The sequence below is a fragment of the Etheostoma spectabile genome, chromosome 12 (genome assembly GCF_008692095.1).
Source record: "Etheostoma spectabile isolate EspeVRDwgs_2016 chromosome 12, UIUC_Espe_1.0, whole genome shotgun sequence".
NCBI classification, from domain to species: domain Eukaryota; kingdom Metazoa; phylum Chordata; class Actinopteri; order Perciformes; family Percidae; genus Etheostoma; species Etheostoma spectabile.
In genome coordinates, this window is record NC_045744.1 from 10,596,800 (window position 1) to 10,616,477 (window position 19,678).

The window sequence follows — 19,678 nt, forward strand, 5'->3', positions numbered from 1 at the left end:
CAATTTAAAAAATGGGTTTGCTTGTTTGGTTTTTTACCACAATGAACTGTAGGGTTGTCAACAATTATTCTGTATTTAAATGTATAATCAAATTGCAAAAAAAAAAAAAAAACTTAAATATGACATTGTGAGAAAAAGGGTTCAGGTTTGTTTTCTGTTTTATTGGTTTGCCCTATTATGGACATAATGCAAAAAATAGATACGCCATTTTTGGTCAATTTTGATAGCCTTAGTAAATTGAAGTGCATTTGATCCTTGGCACATCAAAGGCTCATAAAGAACCAGGGTTTTTAATATTGTCCTCATCTCCATAATGCTAATCCCTTTGAAATTCACCCCAGAGAACATAACATCCCACCTTGTCACATAAACTGAAACCTAACTACCCTATTTTGTAGACCAAAAAGAGATCATTATTCCACAATTTCAATTCTTTGAAAATCATTGTAGCAAAACCAGATATATCCTCTTTTTTTTTCCTTTATATTCTTCTTCCTTGTCAAAACCAACTCTACTGGTTTAACTCTTGGTTTGTTATGCAGCTAAGGTAGCCTCAAACTGCTAGCCTGAAGCAGAGTGAAGCAGTGGGATACAGAGGTCTGGTAAGCTCACTTCTTTCTAACTTCAGACACACAGATGCCTTTCATTTTCAAAGTTGTAGTCACCGGCCTCAACGGACACTGCCTCAAGTGATGTCACTTGAGGCACAATTAAGGGACATTACTTGAGGCAATGTACAGATTTTGCGCAGCTCCCTCTGGAGCCACAAAAGGCTTAATGCAGTTTTTTTTCACATACGCGGTTGTGCTCCCCAAGACTTATAAACAGACTTTGATATGTAAGAGCAGTGACATTCCCATTTAAGTGACTTGACATGGAATTGACATTCAGACATTCCCATGTACTTTCAGCTCTTTAGTGTGACTTAGTTAGTTATATTGAATTATCCTTGTAAACATAACATAATAACACGTGAAATAAACCTTTTTCCATACAAAGGTCTGTTTCTTCCAAAAACTACAATGCATCATTACATCAGCAAAAAAAATTATTGCAGAAATAACCCACAAACTCTAAGGGATGTTCCAGTTTTAGAGTCACATGGTAATTTTGATAAACTATGAAATACCAAAACACTGCTTGGTTACTACACAGTACATACAGCAAGGCTGGCAGTAGCTCAGGCCGTAGGAGTTGGGACCGGAGGGTCGCTGGTTCAAGTCCCCGTACGGAGTGTGGTCTGGTTGCTGGAGAGATGCCAGTTCACTCCTGGGCATTGCCAAGTGCTCTTGAGCAAGGCACCATACCCCACAACTGCTCAGGGTTCTGGTCCAGCAAATGTTGGCAGCCCACTCACTCTGACATCTCTCCATTTGTGCATGAATAGGTGCTGTATATGTGTTTGTGTAGCGATTAGTAACAAACTGTAAATTGTAATTTCCCCACTGGGGATCAATAAACAGTGTAAATTAAATTATAATTATAAATCATGTCACAGGTAACAGTACAAACAATGCCTCTATTTGGTGCACATGTAAACACACATAAATGTAGACATAGTGCACGTTTAAGTATAAATTGGCTGACCAACACCATGCACTGTATGATTTGTGCAATGCACTAAATGCTATTGTTGTTTGAGTTTAAAACATTGATTTTAAGTGATAAAACATGAACTTAACGCTCCAAAAAACGTTACAGACGGCTTATACAGACCCATTCATTCATTTCTTATCACCACTTAACATTTAGGGCCACAGGGTTGGTTGGGGTTTGACCAATGAGCAATATCTTTTAATGTTGGAGGAAGAACTCATGCATAAACATTTGCAATAACACTTAATCATCTGTCTGGCATTTGATGCACAATTAACATTACACTTGCAAATGTCAATCCCACAGATTAATTTAATTCCTCCATCTATATACAAGTATATTCATACGCAGCTCTTTACCTTCAGATCTGCGATGATTCTAACTCTGACTTTGCAACTGCATTCTGAGCTTGTACTCTCATTGGCTCATGTGTTAAATGCAATGGAGCTAACGCAGAAAGGTTCAGCCAAACTTGGCAATGTTATTTGAATTTAAATTGGCTGAAATTTACCCTGTGCTGCCATGTGAGGATTTCTTACTTATTGCTGGAATATCTTGAGCAGTAAACGGCATACTTACAAAGCCATAAGCCCCAGAGTTTTGCAATGAAAATAATAAAGGTCCTTTAAGAAATCTGGCCTCCTTTCAGCCATGAGCCATGTGCCAGGTGAGTATTCCTGTCCAAGATATGAGCAGCTTCCAACTCACGTAAACAACTTGATCAGATGTGTGAAAACCTACTCTTCCTGCTCTTGATAATTGGGGGAATTGACTTGAATTTGTCTACAAACTAAATTTGTGTTGCATTTAGGAGAGTAGCATGAGTCTAGGAGCTTCTGTATATTTGAAACTCAATCGCTTTACCAACAGTGGGGGAACGGCTGAGTAGAATCGCGGTTCAATGGCAAAAGCCTCTACATAGCTGAGAACTTTCACATGTAAACTCAACTGAGGTACTTTGGGATTCCAAGCATATTGGCTGCAAGGAAGTCTGCACCACAATAAGGAGACAGCAGGTAAATTATGAAAAGGGACCACATACTGTAGGATACAAACTCATAGATCTAGCAATCAATCAGTGTGACCCTGACTATTAGAAAAGGCTATTCCAACAAGTTCTTAGTACAATGCTTAAGTGAAAGCCATATTCACATGTTGGGCATTAACACTGAGTGAGTAAAGAAGAAAGAAGCCACACAACCTTATCAAAAACACAGTAGGGATGCACTGATCTGATAACTTTGAGATTAGGCCATACTGACATAAATAGAGCTCTAGATCAGGTATTAGTTGCAATTGATATCAGTTAATATTTTGTTTTTTTTTTCCTCTCCATCCCTGCCTACTTGCCCGAATCAGAAGAAAAAAAAACACACACAGAAGACACAGCATAGCAGACAAGGCAATATTAGCTAACTGGTAGCCTGGAAATGCACCTCTCCAGACACCACGGCGGAGATGACGGAGAAAACAACAGATCTGGAAAATCCTCCCGCTTCACTGAAGTCATCGGTGTACCATCATTTTGCTTTTCCCCTGAGTTATGTAAACAAACAACCAAAGATAGAGCATGTGGGTTCTGACTGGACTTCATGGCGCGTTCAGGTGCTGTTTGTAAACTCATGGTACATTCAAGTGCTGCTCGTAAACTCTGGGTGCATTCAGGTGCACCTTGTAAGGATGTTTTCTTAGACAAAAAATGATCCTAGTCACTACCACACAGTGAGTTATACAGCTCACAAATTAAACACTGGTATCGGATTAGTACTCGGATGCTCAAAACCCAGGTATCGAGACTGACAAAGTTGGATCTAGTTCACAGTGAGAAAAATAAATAGAGAGAGGGGTGAAAATGTCAGAAGAATTTAGTAAAGCATGCATTGCCTCATTAAATATTGCCTCCTTTGCCTTCACTGGTCTTTGTTAAACTAACAGCTTTTGAAGATGATAACTTACAGGATCACTAAGTACTAAGAAGACAATTTAAATGCATCATTAAATCAAGGTTAAAAAAGGCATACAAAAAAAATATTATGTTGCTAGTAACTCAAATTCAATAGACAAATTGCAGATCTGCATGAATGCTGAGGTTCATAGGGCACATCATTAAAATATCTGTTAGAAGTGTAACTTTTTCAGTGAGGTGTAAAAGTGGCATTGAGTTACACATACTCAACCCTTTTTCAAGTGGAAAGCTAAGAAAAAAAAGCAGAGGTCACGGTAAGTCAAGAAAACAAGCCCTTTCCTGAGTCAAACACAGCCACGGTGTAACCTTACCATGCTGGGGAAACTGAAGACTCTCCTATTAACACACACTTTATGAGCCTGACTCACAGACCCTCTAAAAACAGAGCAATGTGTCAGTCAATACAAAAAAGATAACGTGTATGTTTCTAAGAGAAAAGTTCAAGAAATTAGATTATTCTGCAGTTATCTCAGGAATCCTCTCGGCTACTGTAAAACTCTGCAGTGAAAAACAGAGCATAATGATATGTGTGTGAAGACTATTTTCCCACTACAAGTTACCTCTGTGAGCTGAATCCCATGCTGATCCCAGGAAAATTCAGGCAAACATGTTAACTGACCAGTGACGACAGCAAGTGACTCACAATCTACAGCGACAAGCCATGTACAGCAGCTGATACAGAGTTTACACCTCCATGCTGCTTAAATCCACATTACGTGCTGTAAAACTAAATTGCAAAACAGGATGTCCCGAATCTGCCAACCACATAATCTCATTTGGATGGAGAAATTACATTTTAACCAACGTGGGTATAAATACCATCTGTGCACTTTACAGAACACTCCCTCTCAAATCCTTCAGCTTTATGAACTACTGCTGATATCCATTTTGCCATAGTCCATCACAAGGAATTACATGATACTCTCAAAACAGGTTATTTTTAGTGTTTCAGGGACTCAAAAATGTGACATTTTTTTACAAGAGAAGTGAGTGCAAGTGTCTGTGGACTGTCTCCATGGAGCTGCAAGCTCTGTGGCATCATTAACTATACCTCAAACACAACTTCAAAGGCTTTCCTTTCACCCCTAACATTAACTGTTCATTTACATTCAGTTTTTAGGGGTGTTAAATACATATTGTTTCAGGGTCATTTTACACACCAAGTATGACAATTCAGTGAATAAAAGCTTTTATATATACCAAGAACACAAACCCCAGGATAGTAGGATAAATCATCTCATCACAAGTAGTGCTTTGTAAGAGTTAAAACACATGTGGCGGCCTACAAGAAGTATTGTAATTGCTGTCAGCATTTTTAACAGGGTTGTGTTTGTTGTTGAGGGAAGTGTTTGGTTGATGTGATACTTTAATCACCAGGGTATTAATCACTTTAATATCCTTCATCAGTAGACAGTAGACATCAGTAGACTGCCACTCCCTGATATAACAGTGTGTTGTAGTCTTTTTCTACATGACAATAAGAACAGAGCATACAGATAAAAGCAGCATGCAGGACGGACACCAAATAATTCAACAACAATTCCACATTCCAACAATCCAACGGGGCAATAACTTACAGTTTTTACTATCGCCAGTCCAAACTGGAATTAACACAAGCAACTGGCATACTGTCGACTTTTGCATGAGAGCGGGAATAAGAATTGCCATCAAATGGTACCGATGAGACAATCATCAGGGATTTATGATTACTAACTTACATTTTAAGCCTTTTTCGTAATGTAGGGAAAAAGTAAAAAATACATTATCAAAGTTTCTATGAGAAAGCAAACCAATGCTTATTAGGTCAGTGTACACACAGACAAACTGTCACAATATGGCAATCTGTAAAATCACATACAAAATAATCAAAGTAATGTTTAAAGCAACTGTTCTATATTACCTGAGATGTAGTCTGGCTCAACGGATGTACATAGCTTGGATAAAGCCTAAGGCACAGGATGTCCCTCCCCTTCCACTTTCTCTGCTATCTATTTTGCAAGGGCAACTCACAAATAATATTTTTTATTCAGTCTCACTGCACTCAGACTTCAAAAAACTCTTAAGACAACAGAAATGTATAGAATGATAATATGAAAAGATCGTAACATGACAACATGTAATTGGGCTAAAGGTCAATTAAGAATGAAAATGAAATTTTTGCCTTAAGCCTTACTAGCTAACTATAATACATCATATTGCTGTACGGCCACTAATGTAGTAATTTCAGTTGTCTGTACTGTCAAATTCACATGTGTGAAATGTGTGAAACGTAAATAAAAGTAGAGATGGAAGTATAGTAACCTGGTGGATTATGGCACTTAAGGCTCAGTTTTTTTAGAAATCAGGGAAGTGAGGGCACACAGGGTGACTCATGTTTGGTGTTTTCATGGCTAGGGGCTTGCAACACATATGTTGCACAGCTGAAAACGTGGTAAAAGATAATGATCGGTAAGGACAGCATCAGTAAGGACTAAACAAACTGCCACTTTGCATTTTCTGATATCTTCAAACTCGTTCATGAGAATGCTCTGCTACCTCCCCCCCCCCACCAGCCCAATTGTTTTTTATTTAATTCAACTTTTCTTTTGTTTAACCTTCATTTAGCCAGAGTATCATACATTCTGAAATGAGCCCAGACAATGAAGCGCACGCAATAAACACTATTACATTTCTCCAAACAACCAGATATTCTCATCAGTAACAGGGCATGCATTTTAGAAAGACAGTGGGAGATTCCTGTTGAATGAAAATCATAAACTCCTTGCCTTATCAAAGCTTTTCTTTTTTTTTCCCGCCTGAAGGATTAGTATAAAGAGTCAGATTAGCCACAACTACCTTCGGGCTAATTACAAGCTCACTACTGTTTTGTCTGTGAAGCTGACCAGTGTGACAGCTATCAAACCAAAGAATTTTAGGCAACAGGCAAGAATTCAGTACAAACAATGAGGCAAAGCTTACTACAATATATCGGAACTGTATAAATATTACTGAAAGTTTCCTTTGCATACCTTGCATGGGCTGCAGTCCAACTTTAACTGAAGGAAGAATTTAAAAACATAAAAATCTGAGCAGCTTTATTGCAAGTCATTTAGCTGACGCTTTTATCCAAAGCGACTTACAATTGCTATGTATGTCAGAGGTCACACGCCACCGGAGTAACTAGTGGTTAGATGTCTTGCTCAGGGACACATTGATTGATGTATTTCAGTGGGAATTAAACCCAGGTCTCCCACACCAAAGGCAGGTGTCATATCCACCGCACCATCACCACCCATCAATAGGGTGTCCATCTCTGCTGGTATTGGAAACTGCGTTGCCTTGCATATGCCGGTTCCCAGCCCCCTCGGGCTTGGACCCAATAATTATCATCATTAAATTACCCTTAGAATGCAGAAAACACCATATTGTATATCTGGAGGTCTGTTTTTCCAATCAGAAAAGGAATAAGAAATGACCCAGTTACATAAATGTACACTGAGATGAGAAAATTGGTCCTAGCAGGGCTTTGTTGTCACTTTGTGTCCAAAAGGAGACTGATAAGAGAAGGACTCAAGATCAAGGACACGTCTAAACTGTTTGAACTCTCTTGTAAATTAATGAAAACATCTAAGGTATACACTGTAACAAATTTCTGTAATTTCTACAGCAAAAATTTTACAGTAACTTCTTGTTTTGTCATTTTCCAATGTTTAGCTGTATATTGCAATGCATTATGGGGGGAAAACACTATTACAGTAGTTGACAGCTTTTTTCCATAAGAAATTACAGGCAATTTGCGCTTGACTGTAAATGATGCAGTACAGGTACAGTTATTTACTGTTGAATGCGTTGCACGAGGCAGTGCTTTACACAAGACCATTGATGGCGGATTGCTGAGGAGCCACATTGCCACTCCATTCAGCCACAATACGTAAGTAGGCCTATACTATTAGAATAGCCTACATAATTACATTGTGGTTTAAATTGTTAAGTTTGTTGAAATAACCTAAGTTGACCGTGTTTCAGTCTAGTGCAGGCCCTACAATAATGTTCTTATAGCTAGCTAACATTAGCTGGAGACTTTTCAGATTGATTTTGAACAAGCAATCCCAGGCGAAGCAGTTTAATGCTAAGGTTAAGGAAAGTATAGTGGGTGTAATGTTAGCGTTAACGGTTAACCCTTTTTATATTTATTTTAACTAACTAAGCGTAGTAGTCTGTGTTGTAACGTCAATGTTAACGTCACGCAGGCATGCAACAGAAGTAGCTAACGCTACTGGAAGGTCAGGCGCCCCGGAGTCGGGTCTTTGGGTAAGTAACGTAGCCTAACGTCACAGTGTTTTATTTAGCTTTATTTGACTGTCTGACTGTACATTTCTTCACCCTTATAGTTTACACTAGCAAACTGAAGTCAACGTTAGTGGAAAAAAAAACTAGCTAGCTTAACCGTATGCATTAGCCACATCGCCTCAGATCAGGCTGCAGACGGCCCATTAACGTTGATACAAAATTGCCTTATTGAAGCGAAAAGCCATATTAATATATTGTTCGATTTAACAGGTAATGTATAAATTATAATAACGTTTGACTTTGCACGACCCCTGAAATAGACCTTTTAATTTCGGTTGATATTTAACTTTAACAACTCTTCTATGACTAAGTTAGAGTCCGACATTAGGATGGCCCCGTTTAAAAACATTCATCATTATTGTTAATGATAGCTGTGTGAAAAAGGCTCGGCTATTTTTAAGGGGACCCTTGACCTCTTAACAAAAGAAATTGAATGAAAACGGGATGTGAGGCACCCATGAGTCTTCCTTAACAGACATGGCCACTTTGGATAATCCCGATGCAGTTTATTCATGCAGTGCACACGTTATTTTCACCTGTAATAAAAGGGTGTATTTAAATATTTCAGCAGAGTGGGGTCCCCAAACAGCCTTGGGGGTGCATGAATTTAGTCAAACTAGAAAACTGAGACTGTTGTGGACTCTTAAATGTGTGATGAATGCTTAAATCTTGTCAAACGTTTTTGGCAACAATGAATAATTTCTTTTCTACAGTGTATCTTAAGTCTTGGTGGCTCATGTGGTATTTTGGTGCTAACTTGACAATCTTTTTTATCAATTCTTGAGTGGTCAATAATGGCTAAATTTAACATCAAATCTGTGTAAGAAATTATATCAACCCAAACATAGTTGTAACAATTTATTATTTAGAAGAAAACGGCCATGGCAAATATGATGGCCATGTGGGTGTATAAGGGCTTATACACTCTCAAAGGCGCCTAACACACTGTTTATACAGATGTTATGTTATATTCCAACATAAACGCGTGTTTTTCAACTTTTGTATTGTTTAGCCTAGCCACAGGGAGGAGAAACATCCTGAACAGAGCGCCATCGCTGCACAGTGATCAACATACATGGCTGAAGAATCTTTTCAGGTAAAAACATTAATGCGAATATGCCTGAATGTGAATGTTCTGTGGCATTTCTAAATGTGACAGTTTGGGTGTTGGTAGTGAAGCACTAGTCTTCAGGGTTCTTTATATAATTAATGGCACATTAATGGTTAGTTAATTAAGCTGTGTGTGTTTCTGTTTGGTGTTTCTTTGTTTTTTTATGTTTAGGTGAATTTCTCACAGAAACCGTTTGGATGCTGAGCATCGGGGGTCAGGTGGTTGGGCCTCCAATCCTAACTTCGTGGCTGGGGTGGCAGCTTTGTTTTCGAGCTACTACATCTTTAATCTGGTGTTACCAGAGCGAGCATCTTGCACACTAAAATCATTCAAAGGTAACTATGTGCTTGTAGAATTAGTAGTAGAATGCAGTTGATCATTATTTGTAGAGTTAGTATTATGAGTAACAGAGATTTTATTTGCTTTAAGTGTACTTACAGTAAATCCCTTAATTAAATGATTTTGAGTTTATAAAAGGGTAAGTAGCAGTTATTTACCTAAATGCTTTAATCATTGCAGAACCAATTCATTTTATACTAATTACATTCATTCTGAGAGCTGTTAAACTGTTTTGTTGTTTTTCAAACATTGAATAAAGACCTATTTGATTATACATTTTGAAAAGTAGTTCTGCATTGACTTAAACTGGGGAATTTAGGCGAATAAACTATAACTTGTTCTTTTTTATCTGTTGCATTCACAAGAAATCCTAGATGAAAGTTCATTTTACAGTTACGCATACTTTCTATGCCCACCCTCCCCGACCTTCCCCACTATGGCTCAAAGCAAACATACAAAAAAGGATCTTTATGCATACACACCCGCATGCATATACACATATACACACCCACATACAGATTTGCACAGCCGGATGTATTTTGCATCTGTAGAGCAGTTAAGGCACTTTTTCATGAAGTGTATTTGCATGGGATTTTGTGATTTCAGATGCTTCATCGTACTGAACCCTTCAAGTGGAACCAAAACAACAAAAGTGTTGAGCCAAAAACGTGAGAACATACAGGAGAAAGAGAGGAACTGCATGAACCCTTGCGTCTCCTCTCTACTCAACGGAAGGTAGGAGAGAGGTAGACGTCAACAAATGACAAAAAGTAACACAGATGGTTCCTCGAAATGCTCTCCAAGAATCAGTTCACTAATTAAAACACGGAGCACACCGAACAGACTTGAGTCACCGACCTCGCCGGACTGTCGGACGATTATCGGGTTGGGTTTTATCATGGTCATTATGAGCTCTTAAGAAAAATAGAAGTTACCTTCTGAAACATACAGTATTGTTACACTGTGTTGCATTTTAATAATAAAATGTCATGATGTTGCTCTCTGACTCTGGTTTTATTTTACAGTTGAAGAGAATCTAATGCAATGGTTTTTGAATTAAAAGCAAGCTTGGTCTTATTTAAAACACTTTACAAAAGCATCAGCAAAGCTGCGAATGTAAAAAACTAAATTAACTGTATATTCTTTTTTCAACAACGTATTATATTGTGAAATATTTACATCTTTTTGCTGGATACTTGAGTTGCCAGCAAAAAGCTGTAAAAATTTCACAATACAATATGTTGTTGTAAAAAACAATTTACAACAACATATTGTATTGTGAAGTATTTACAGCTATTTCCTGGCAACTCGAGTTGCCAGGTAATAGCTGTAATTTGAATAGAATACAAGATAATGTTTTAAACTAAATTACAATAAAAAATTGTTTTCCTTTAAAAAAACAAACATTGCTGTAATTTATGTACAACAAAAACCTGTAAAAGAATACGTCTTATACTGTAATTATTTTTACAGTTATTAACAGTAACTAACAGTAATTTTACAAGATTTTGCTGGCAACTTTTTTGCCAGGTGTTTACTGTAAAATCTACAGTCAAATTTGTTACAGTGTATGGTCAACAGCTGGTGTCAGATAGGGTATCACAAGAGAAAAATTCATAGACAAAATTGAAAGCAATTGCTTTTAAAGGTCTCCGTAGAGTCGGTGGCTTCTAAAGAGTATACATTAGTACTTTGTGTCATGAAAAACGCCAATAAAGGCTCATAAACCAATCAGGTCAAACAGACACAAGAATCAATGCAGCACCTTCAAATAAAAGCCATTCATTGAATCGAGGATGGATATAGGCCTACATATGGACTTAGCAGTGGACAGAAATAAAACACAGGCGCACTTTCTGCCATCAAAAATCGCTGATAAATTATTTTAAACCAAATAAAACCCAAACTAATATGTTTCAAAAGTAATGTGATCCAAAATCGGGGAGAAATGAACAACATTGGTTGCTTAGGCTACAGCTTCTATGGCGTTGACATGTAGCAACAGTACTTGTGGCAATAAACACTGCAGTAACGTTAGCCTAAAAAAACGCTTTAGTAGCCTTCATGGAGGAGATGACCAATCATAGCAAACCGTCTCCGTGTTACGTGATACAGAACCGAGAGTAGAAAAAAACGCTTGAAAGCGGAACGTTCATAGCATGGGGAAATCTGAGGTTTTTGCTCACAGGGATTTCTCTTTATACATTTACCTCATTATTCATTATTTGAAGCTTTGGCTATATTTAACATGAAAATCCAATATTTTAACATTATAGATATGACAGAAAATACTGAAAAGCATGATAGGTTCCCTTTACAACCAAAGAGGCAACTGTAGTAATTTTGTGAAGAGGCGTCGACTGTTTTTTTCAAATGGTAATAAATCTGTGTTTTACAGTAAATTGGAAATCAATTCAACTAATTTTTTGAATGCTTGAAAGATTATGACATATTGCAGTTAAGGATGAGGCAATGTGGAAAAATTGTATTACAATATTTATAACAGTATTATCAAACCACTGCAATATGCAAAATGAAAGCAAAAAAGAATAATTTACATTACATGTGTCCCGCTGAGTCAAATATTTTTTTACAAAATTTTATAATTATTTGAGTTTGTAAAATGTATGAAATTAATATATGAATGTTGCAGCAACATGTTTACCCTAGACAATAACGGAAAATACTAAAATGATAAATTATCACCTTACAGAGTAGGGTCAGCTGCATCATCTCTTTTTCAGGAACATTATGTTAAATAACTCTGCATGACACTGCAGATTAAGAAAAATTAAAAGAGACTAGATTCAAAGAGATACTTCCTTGCATGCTCCTTCAGACACACACTTACAAACCCAGACGAAAGTGGAAAAAATGTCATAAGTCATTCTAGAGATCAGTTAAAGGGGCGTGCAAAAATTCATTTGAATATTAAGCCTGTTTCACAAATGTACCAGCAGTTCACATGAATTAGTGAGAAGTAATCTGCTGCCCTAATTACCAGAGACAGACTGAGATGAGATTATCCCACACTCTAATCTGTGTTGTGAAGTTCCATTGAGGGTAATTTGAAATGGATAAAGCTTTTCTGAAAAGTTATTTCAAGGGGCAATATGTGTTTTTTCAGGACCATCAACTATAAAGGCTTTTATTTAAAAGCCTTTTCACAAAATGGCACATTTTTCTCCGTTTACATGTATTTTGAAGAAACTGTGGACTACAGTGATCCTGTGATTTAAAGTATTCAGGTTGACAGAACTTGGATTAAACTACCTAATAAAGAAATTTCAGCCACATTCAAGAACCAAGCATCTCTCTTTTTTTCCTGCAAAAAGAGTTCTGGGCTTAAGTCTTCAACAAGATATATTTTCCATATCTAGTCAAACTAGTCAAAACTGCCTTGTGCACTACAAAAAATGACAGGCTTCACAGTGATGCTATAATGCCCGGCTATGGCAGGAAGATACAGATACAGATAGCTCTAATCCGTCAGACACAAGCAAGTCATAATGGAGGAAAACACAGTCATGGGGGAAAAATTAAATGCTCACTAAGGTTCCAGAAAGCAGCGCTCTACCTTAATAAATGCAATAACTGTGAAAGCAAGGCAGCCAGTCACAGTGAACAAAGACTTAGTGAGTTAGTGCTTGTCTGTGAGCTGTCACTGCAGGCATGTCTGCTGAGGACTAAAACACAATGCAGAGATACCTTATCTGTTCTTGTATCAGTCAATTTCCTTCAGAAAAAAATGTTGGATAAAACATATGGACCCAACCAGTTCATAGTGTTGTATTGGTGAATATGCGGACTTATGATACTAGGATATCATCATTGATATGCTGATTCTCTGGAAAGTGTCACAAGCCTGTAGTCCGACAAATGTATGTCCTAATTTTAAATGTATTCTTTCTTTAAACAGAGACACAGATTTTCCACTCTCATCTTTGGCTTTCAGTGAAATCTATGTACCGTTTGGTCACAGTTTGGAAAAAGAAAACTTTTTGTGGGGAGGAAGACTAAGCAAACACTAAACTTTTAAACGGGTAAACATCATGCACAGACAGAGCCTTTTGATGACTGAATGTTGAATCAGCTATAAATACATAGCAATGTTATAATTGTTTTCCTCTGCCATCTAAACCAATGAGCCTAGAGGTCCACTGCGGTACAGTGATGGACCACATCACTGGGAAAATGCACTGTACCTCAGAGCCTGGGCGAACTGCCTGTTAAATGCACAGCAGCCTTGGCCAAAACACACAGAACCAACTTGGTGCGCTGCTCTGCCTGCACAGTGTGTATGTGTGTGCGTGTGCGTGTGCGTGTGCGTGTGCGTGTGCGTGTGCGGTGGTGTGTGTGTGTGTGTGTGTGTGTGCAGCAGACCCTCTGGATACAGCTATGGCAATATTTGAGAGCACAATTGTAAATCACATTGTTGGGGGAAAAAAGTAAATCCTTGCAGCTGTGAACCCAAGAGGTGAAATTGTTCAGGTGCTACTGGAGTGGTGAATAAAAAATGTACTCCCATTGTGACTGCAAGAATGGCTTTAATTCAGTCAGGTGAGACCTTGAAACACTCTGTGGTAAACACAATTACAAGAGCTAGGTTACCAGGCACTACTTTACACAAACAAAGTGCTGCTGTAACTGTGGGAAGATGCCTTTAATGGAACAAGTGTGTAATCACCCTATCAATCTATATGTATAGAGCCCTATCGAACCTTTCAGACCAATCCAATATGTCAATATCTGTGTCAATACACAGGTGTCTCCAATAGTTTAAGCTCACATATAATTTAGCTTGTATTCCCTGGCAACAATTTCAGAAGAAGTGTGATGCACAGAGAACATCAGAGGTGAGGAGGTGATGTGTGTACAGAGCTTTTCACTTCTGTCTGTTTTTTATTCTGAAAGTCAACATCTTTCCCACGAACACCTTACCTTAACCATGATTTGCAAGAGATGCAGATTTTGTAGAAGTGCAAAGATTTTGCAGATATGATCAACATGCATTCTGATTAAAAATTAATTTGGCATTACATTTTTCCCAATATAATGCTAAACACTTACATGCTGTATGTTTTAAATGACAGCTGTTCTTCTACCTGCTCTCTAAAATCTTGCCAGTGATGTGTGCACCACTGGAGCTCCACAGTCCACAAACGAAACATTAAAATAACATTTGGGTTATCACATGAGAGGCTACATACAAAAGGACTTACCAGGCATACACCGCTGAGTAGTGAGATAAGAAGAAAGTCCAGATTGTGGAGCAGCAGAGCGGATCCCATCCCTGACTTGAGGCAACTCTACCTCTAAAAGTCCTTGCTGGGCTCAAACAGGCACTGATGATGCTCAGATAAAATAATGTAATCTACTTAACTCTCTTCAAAGTGGAACGCGTTGTGTTTTTTCACTCCATCTGGCCTATCAATGCTTACGGCGGCTTGTGAAATCATAACTCTGTAATCGCCACGCTCTGCCCTCGATTTAATTTCCTAAAATCTATATGCTCAAGCTCAGCCCGCTCTCTTTATTTCTCTGCATCTGTCTTTTTTCCTCTTCTGAAATTACATCCACATGTCAGAACTATTTATGTCGCTCTCGCTCTGCGGTGGGAAGTTCAAATGATTCTTTGTAGGGAAGAAACCAACGCTGTATTTTTAGGTCTTTTAAATTTCCCTTCAGACTAACTTAAACACTTCAGTATGGAGCTGTGCGCCTTATGGCTTATTCCAGTTCTCTCTTCCAAAATGTTAGATCAGTGTGGGACACAAATAAGCCAGAAAGGTATCACTCTCTCACAAGTCGCTGTTGAATTTCACAATTTGATTCCCTCTGACTTATGTCACCTTCAACGCAGTCGTGTAGGCTCGTGTGAGGCGGCAGTAGAGCAGCAGCTGTGCTCTCAGACAGGGTTTAAGCTACTTTAAACATTTAACGATGAAAAAAATAATCTCGTGACAGAGCAAACGTGAAATTACATACCCTTCATATATTTGTTTGCGTGAATCAACTTAACGCTGCGGTTCTGTTTCCTTCTTTTTTACTCATGAAAGCACAACATGTGTCTTTTTGTGTTATTCACAGAAATCACGTTCCAATTATAACACAATCTAGCGTGGCAGTTAACTCAGCATCACACTCAATGTATGAAACTCCCATACGGACATTAGCAATGGGGATGTAAAAAAGCTCAGAGAAAGAGAGAAACGCCAACTTGGCTTCAAGAATCTACTTACTATCACGAGAAAGCCAAATTATCCCTGACGGATTGACAGTTCGCAAACGCCTGAGTGTTTCTGCTCAGAGTAAACGCAAAAGTTGAAGTTTCTCGTGTTGGGAAGCCTCTCCAGATGTGGCAGGCGGCTGGTCGTGTTCAGTAGTGAGTATGTGGATGGAAAAGGGGGGGGGGGCGGAAAGGAGGCAGGTAGGGTGGAGCGTAACAGACTCTCATTGGTGCGCACTCTCTTACGTTGGAATAAACCACGACTCCGAAATGACATATTTTCTCACCCCTCAAACAAACTCTACATTCAACAGATCGCAGGGCCTTTGCCAAACCACTTTTTCCCCCTGCAGTCTCTCAAAAGTTGCATCTAGTAGGATTGGATTACCGAGACATAATGCAGAAAAAAAATTTCATTTTTTTTTTTTTTATCTCAGGCACCATGCTGCTTTACTGTGATTTGCATTAAACCTTCAAGAGCATCTAAATCATTTCTCAAGGTTGGAAATTGAACAGTGGATGGTTTGGCATGCAGTGTTGAGTGTTCATACACGTCTCTGGGCAATAAAAGCAATTTACTGCATGCTTTTTTCATGTTTAACACTTCTGATGATGACCTGTTTTTTATTGAACTCCTGTCATGATGACGTTGGCTTTACTTATTATATTGTTTCAAGTCCACCATAGGTGTACGCTAATAATAATTGTAAAAGCAATCTTTTTTTTTTTTTTTACTCAAACCATATTGTCTTTCCGGACTTTATTGCAGTATGTTAAAAAGTGTTGTCTTATGATCTAGTTTCTTCAAAGTAGCCATCCTTTGCTTTTTTAATGGTGCTGCAAACCCTTGGTGTTCTCTCAATTAGCTTCATGAGGTAGTCACCCGAAATAGTTTTCACTTCACAGGTGTGCCTTGTCAGGGTTAATTAGTGGAATTTCTTGCCTTATTAATGGAGTTGGGACCATCAGTGTGTTGTGCAGAAGTCAGGTTGATACACAGCCAACAGCCCTATTAGACAACTATTGGAATTCATATTATGGCAAGAACCAACCAGCTAAGTAAAGAGTATCGAGTGGCCATCATTACTTTAAGAAATGAAAGTCAGTCAGTCCAGAAAAATGCGAAAACTTGAAATGGGTCCCCAAGTGCAGTCACAAAAACCATCAAGCAACAAGGAATGGACATTAGACCAGTGGAAATCTATGCTTTGGTCTGGTGAGTCCAAGTTTGAGAACTTTGGTTCCAACCCTCATGTCTTTGTGCGACGGAGAAAAGGTTTCCACCGTGAAGCATGGAGGAGAAGGGGTGATGGTGTGGGGGTGCTTTGCTGGTGACACTGTTGGGGATTTATTCCAAATTCAAGGCATACTGAACCAGCATGGCTACCACAGCATCCTGCAGCAACATGCCATCGCATCCGGTTTGCATTTAGTTGGACCATCATTTATTTTTCAACAAGACAATGACGCCAAACACACCTCCAGGCTGTGTAAGGGCTATTTGACCAAGAAGGAGAGTGATGGAATGCTGCACCTCCACAGTCACCGGACCTGAACCCAATCAAGATGGTTTGGGGAGAGCTGGACCGCAGAGCGAAGGCAAAAGGTGCTAAGCATCTCTGGGAACTCCTTCAAGACTGTTGGGAAACCATTTCAGGTGACTACCTCTTGAAGCTCATCAAGCAAACGCCAAGAGTGTGCAAAGCAGTAATCAGAGCAAAGGGTGGCTACTTTGAAGAAACTAGAATATAAGACATGTTTTTTTGAATGAGAAATTGTGTCCAAACTTTTGGCCTATACTGTATATATATATATGTGTGTGTGTTCTTGCCAATAAGTCACTGACAAAAAAAGTTGTCATCATACACAGGGATGTTACTTATGTTTGGGCTTATGTTTGTACTTGTATTTATGTATTTTCACATTGTTGTTTTGGTACTTTTTCTCCAAATTCTAAAAGTATCAACTTGATTAAAGAATGTTGTTTGTTTGTTTGTTTGTTTGTTTTGTTTCTTTAAGCTGATCTGACCTTCTCCAGTGGTAAATGTTTCCCCTTCATATAGTGTTAACGCTTCCATTGAACATGTGGCCTTTCTGATTCCAAAGGTTTTACTACCTGCTGCTCCGAGGCCAGTCAGTGTGATGTCCTCTTCAGGCCAACTCAAGTGTGAAGACGTCTGGCTGTTTGAGTATAAAATGCCTTTTTCTCAAACGAGAACACAGAAACATGCTCTTTATGAATTCTGCAGATAATGACAATACAATGCTAAAATACCATTGTGTAAGACCAGTGGCTACACTAGCTTCATAATACTCCAACAGCTCACATGCAGTTTTATGCATGTGTGATCTCAATAGTGAACAAGCACTTAACTGTGGCCAAGTGAGTGAAATGTTCCATCTATTAAACCATGCAAGGACACAGCTATAATAGCAGAATAACTGCACAATTCAATTATTACCTCACAGGCTCTGCTGTGTGTAACACAGCACACACCGAGCAGAAAACAAAGACACACTGAAAATAGGTTTGGTGTAAAAGCTTTCACCGTTAACACGTAGTGATGGACTGTTGTTGTGATCTGAGCAACAGGTCTGAGAGAACATAGAACATATGCATTATCCAGCGGAGAGAAAGATGTTTCAGCAGTAAAGTCATTCCCTGCCATATGTCACTGACACACACATGCAGCGCCAATTTGGCACAAAGCAACTGTACTGTCAGTTATAGTCATGTGGAATATCATGTTGTTGACAGTGTCACCAAATAAAATTTTAACTCGACTGCACTCATTGTGCAGCTGTGTGGCCTTATGTCCATCCATTGTGTACTTAAATATTAATAGCAAAGTATCCCAATTTAACATTCACCAGCAGTAGGGCTTATATGAACATTGAATAAATGTTTCATAAGACACTATAGAAAGAGCCAAAGTCACGTCCTTCTACTTCCGGTCCATGGGACCTATCTTTTGAAAAAATATGAAAATATGAAAAGGGAGAGGCAAATTATTTTTTGATCCCGTTTGAATAGAGCCATGGATTACAAATTTGATGTTTGTCAATTTAAAAGATGGTTTTTCAACCAAAGAAAGTCTCAGTTTATTGTTAAACTGTTCAAGTATAAGACTATGAGAATATGTAACGTATACGTAATGATGACGTCTCGCTGGAGCTACGATGTCTGTGTGTATCATACCGGGATGTAATGTTACTCAAATGAGCTGAGGATCCTGCCTGTTCTTTTGCTTATCTGCTGAAAACAATTTGCTGAATAAAACCCATCGGGTAAGATAACGTCACATGTGTTGTGGAACAGAGCCAATCTAGCTAGCTAGCGAGCATCAAACTAGGTAACGTAAATTGTGGGAGACGAGAGATGTAGTTCAATTACTAAATTCCTTTATATGCCATTGGCTACATTTTAAATGGCTTTCTGCAATGGGCCTAAAACATATAGCTTATTTAATGTGACAGGGACCAGGACTCCAGCTTAATGAGATTCTAACCGAGTAGCAAGATATGAATTCAATTGTGATTGTGTGAGAAGTCTGTGTATTACCATCCAATTAGATTAAATTTGGTATTAAACTTTGATAAACTTGTTAGTGAGGACTAGATTGGGACTGTATTTAAAGCTGATTCTGGTTTCCGACTTGGCCCCAGGTGTGTCTGTTAAACCACGGACGGAGACAACTTCTCTCTTTTGATGCTTTATTACAACCAAGCATCAGTACAAACATGGGCATGGCTCTGCTATGGCTGTGTGTTTGTGTGTGGTAATAAAAGAAGTTCATAACGTTGTAAAGGCTACCATACACAGTGCAAAGGAATCATATATGCTAGTAAATAATAACAATAAACCCACTATTAATTACATTATCTTATACAGTGTAACTGTAGCATGTAAATAATGCACCTAAAATACAAACGTGAGCAAGGACGTCCAACAATCACCATTAGGTGTAACCTAGGTAACAGGTGAAGAACACAAACAACAACATCATTTGCTAACTTTAAATTTGCCAGAACTATAGACCAATAAAACAACATGCTTAAATTAACTGAGTAGCTGTAAGTTATACAACTTACAGTTCTAAAGGACTCA

General features: G+C 38.4%; 1 protein-coding gene across 1 annotated transcript in view; it reads right to left on the reverse strand.

Moving 5' to 3' along the window:
* The window catches only part of pth1r (parathyroid hormone 1 receptor), a 49,034-nt gene extending 33,316 nt beyond the window's left edge, over window positions 1-15,718 (reverse strand). Inside the window, exon 1 of the mRNA XM_032532485.1 lies at window positions 14,564-15,718. Coding sequence (XP_032388376.1) covers window positions 14,564-14,632 — 69 coding nt within the window. The 5' untranslated portion in view covers window positions 14,633-15,718. The remainder of the gene's footprint in view (window positions 1-14,563) is intronic.
* Between the last annotated feature and the right edge of the window lie 3,960 nt (window positions 15,719-19,678).